The sequence below is a fragment of the Epinephelus moara genome, chromosome 11 (genome assembly GCF_006386435.1).
Source record: "Epinephelus moara isolate mb chromosome 11, YSFRI_EMoa_1.0, whole genome shotgun sequence".
In the NCBI taxonomy this organism is placed as follows: domain Eukaryota; kingdom Metazoa; phylum Chordata; class Actinopteri; order Perciformes; family Serranidae; genus Epinephelus; species Epinephelus moara.
In genome coordinates, this window is record NC_065516.1 from 6,855,835 (window position 1) to 6,858,112 (window position 2,278).

The following is a 2,278-nucleotide window of genomic DNA, read 5'->3' on the forward strand; positions in this document are numbered from 1 at the left end:
GAATGAAAAGGGAATTAAACTGTCCATGTAAACGTACTCATTGACACCGGAACTGCAGTGCTTGAATTTGTTTTATTCTTGGTAAAATCTTTCATCAGCAATGACTTTTGCACATATGGAGGTCCACTCAGGGGTCTGCCTTGACTGGGGCAATACATTGAATTGGCTTTAACACTCATCTCTACTGGACAAGACTGAAACACAACATCCCAGTTTTCTCATTACAATGCAATGAAAAAAAATGTCAACATTTTGCATTCAATTAACCTTAACATATATGAAGAAAACCACATGCATTTGATAGTTTAAAAAGAACATGCAGAAGATAACCTTCTTACCTGAGCACCAATGGCATTTGCCAACTTGAAGATGTACAGACCGATATCCAACAGTGGCTGCAGGACAAAAACAGGACAGACAGATTTACAAATAGTCCTCCAACATTTTCTGAATAATTATTAGGAATATAACATTGCTCATTCTGTCAATTATGTGACAATAATGAAGGACACATTCTGATCAGAGGAGCACTTGGAAAATGGCACTGATCCTGTACCAGCAAAAACAGCTGGGGGACCTGAGAAGTATTTTGCTTTGCCCCATGCACTCAGGATGGCTGCACTGCTATTTTACCAAGGCAGCCCCAAACATGGGTGCTCATTTCATCATGATGTATGGACTGTATGGTCTATTGTTTCTGGGACTTCAAATCATTTGGGTGGATCTGGTTTCACAGTTGAGCAGGCCTGGTACAATGCCCCAGCTACAGGAAGATATGGGCAGTGGCCCCAGCAACCACTAACTCAGACCAAATGGAGTTCTGTAAATATCCACTGTCCACATATAACACCAACAACTGTCTCAGGGTTTAACGTTAATCATGGAGCGACAGCCAAGGGCCACAAAAACATACTCTGCGGCCACCAAATATCGCCAGTAAATAAAGGTTAAATAAAAAAGAATCCCCATACTGCAATCCATCAACAACGCAACGAACCAATGTGACGTAAACATCCCAATTCAATTACTCCTTATAGTTCAAGAACCTGACCAGATGATCTTCAACTCCAACCTCCGGGAGAGCTTTGACTGCGTCCCGAGGGCAGAGGGGGACATTGAGTCCAAATGGGCCTTGTTCCGCTCTGCCATTGTCGAGGTGGCATTGGTGAGGGTTGGATAAGCGGAGGATGACGAGTACGAGTACGAGTTCAACATTCTACTAAATAGCGAACAGTATATGTTGCTAGCTAGCCAGGGCTTGGTGGTGTCCCGTCGTCCTGGTGACAATACAAAATCTGTTTGGGACAAACAGAGATCTTCCCTGGGACACCAGAGTATGTACTTGTGCTCAAAAAGACAGAGGAGAGCTAGTTAGATGTTAGCCAGTGGGCAGCAGAGTTCTGCAGTGAGTTTCCGTGATAATTGTAAAGTTACTGAAGTATATCAGTAGAGTACAGTTTGAAGGTAACATGAAAAGTACTTTGAGTTTGGAGTTAAAGACATTGTCCATCTGTGTTTGCATTTTATTAAACGTCTGTCAGAGATTAAAGTACATACCCAAATACATTTTCTTCATTCTGTACTGAAGTACACTGCTGAAGTATTTGTACTTTGATAACAGTGTATGTAGCTGTGGCTATGGATATTACTGTTAATTTATTATGCTGATCTGTTCTGTATGACATCTATTGCACGTCTGTCCGTCCTGGAAGAGGGATCCCTCCTCAGTTGCTCTTCCTGAGGTTTCTACCGTTTTTTTCCCCCATTAAAGGGTTTGGGGGTTTTTTTGGGGAGTTTTTCCTTATCCGCTGTGAGGGTCCTAAGGACAGTGGGATGTCGTATGCTGTAAATCTCTGTGAGGCAAATTGTGATTTGTGATATTGGGCTGTATGAATAAAATTGATTGATGGATTGATTGATTGTTTTAGTTGTGTTAAATTGCCTTTCTGTAGGCTATTGTTTTTACATAAGTTTACATTTGGGCCATCAAAAATGTACTTTGGCCACCAAATTTAGGGGTTTGATGGCCCATGGGACCTGGGCTTGAAAATATTGGTGTCTATCCCTGTTGTCCTGTGGGACTCAAATCAGGTACAGTCAGGTCCATAAATATTTGGACAATGATACAGTTGTCGTCATTTTGGCTCTGTACACCACCACAATGGGTTTTAAATGAAACAATGAATACCTGCTTAAAGTGCAGACTCTCAGCTTTCATTTAAGGCTTTTTTCAAAAATGTAGTATGAACCGTGTAGGAATGTCAACCATTTCTTCACA

The 2,278-nt window shown here is 41.5% G+C and overlaps 1 protein-coding gene across 3 annotated transcripts in view; it reads right to left on the minus strand.

The window, feature by feature from the left end:
- abcd3a (ATP-binding cassette, sub-family D (ALD), member 3a) overlaps positions 1-2,278 on the minus strand; it is a 76,329-nt gene that overhangs the window by 38,760 nt on the left and 35,291 nt on the right. For all 3 annotated transcript variants that reach the window (XM_050056484.1, XM_050056482.1, XM_050056483.1), the window contains one exon: positions 339-395. In XM_050056484.1, coding sequence (XP_049912441.1) covers positions 339-395 — 57 coding nt within the window. The remainder of the gene's footprint in view (positions 1-338; positions 396-2,278) is intronic.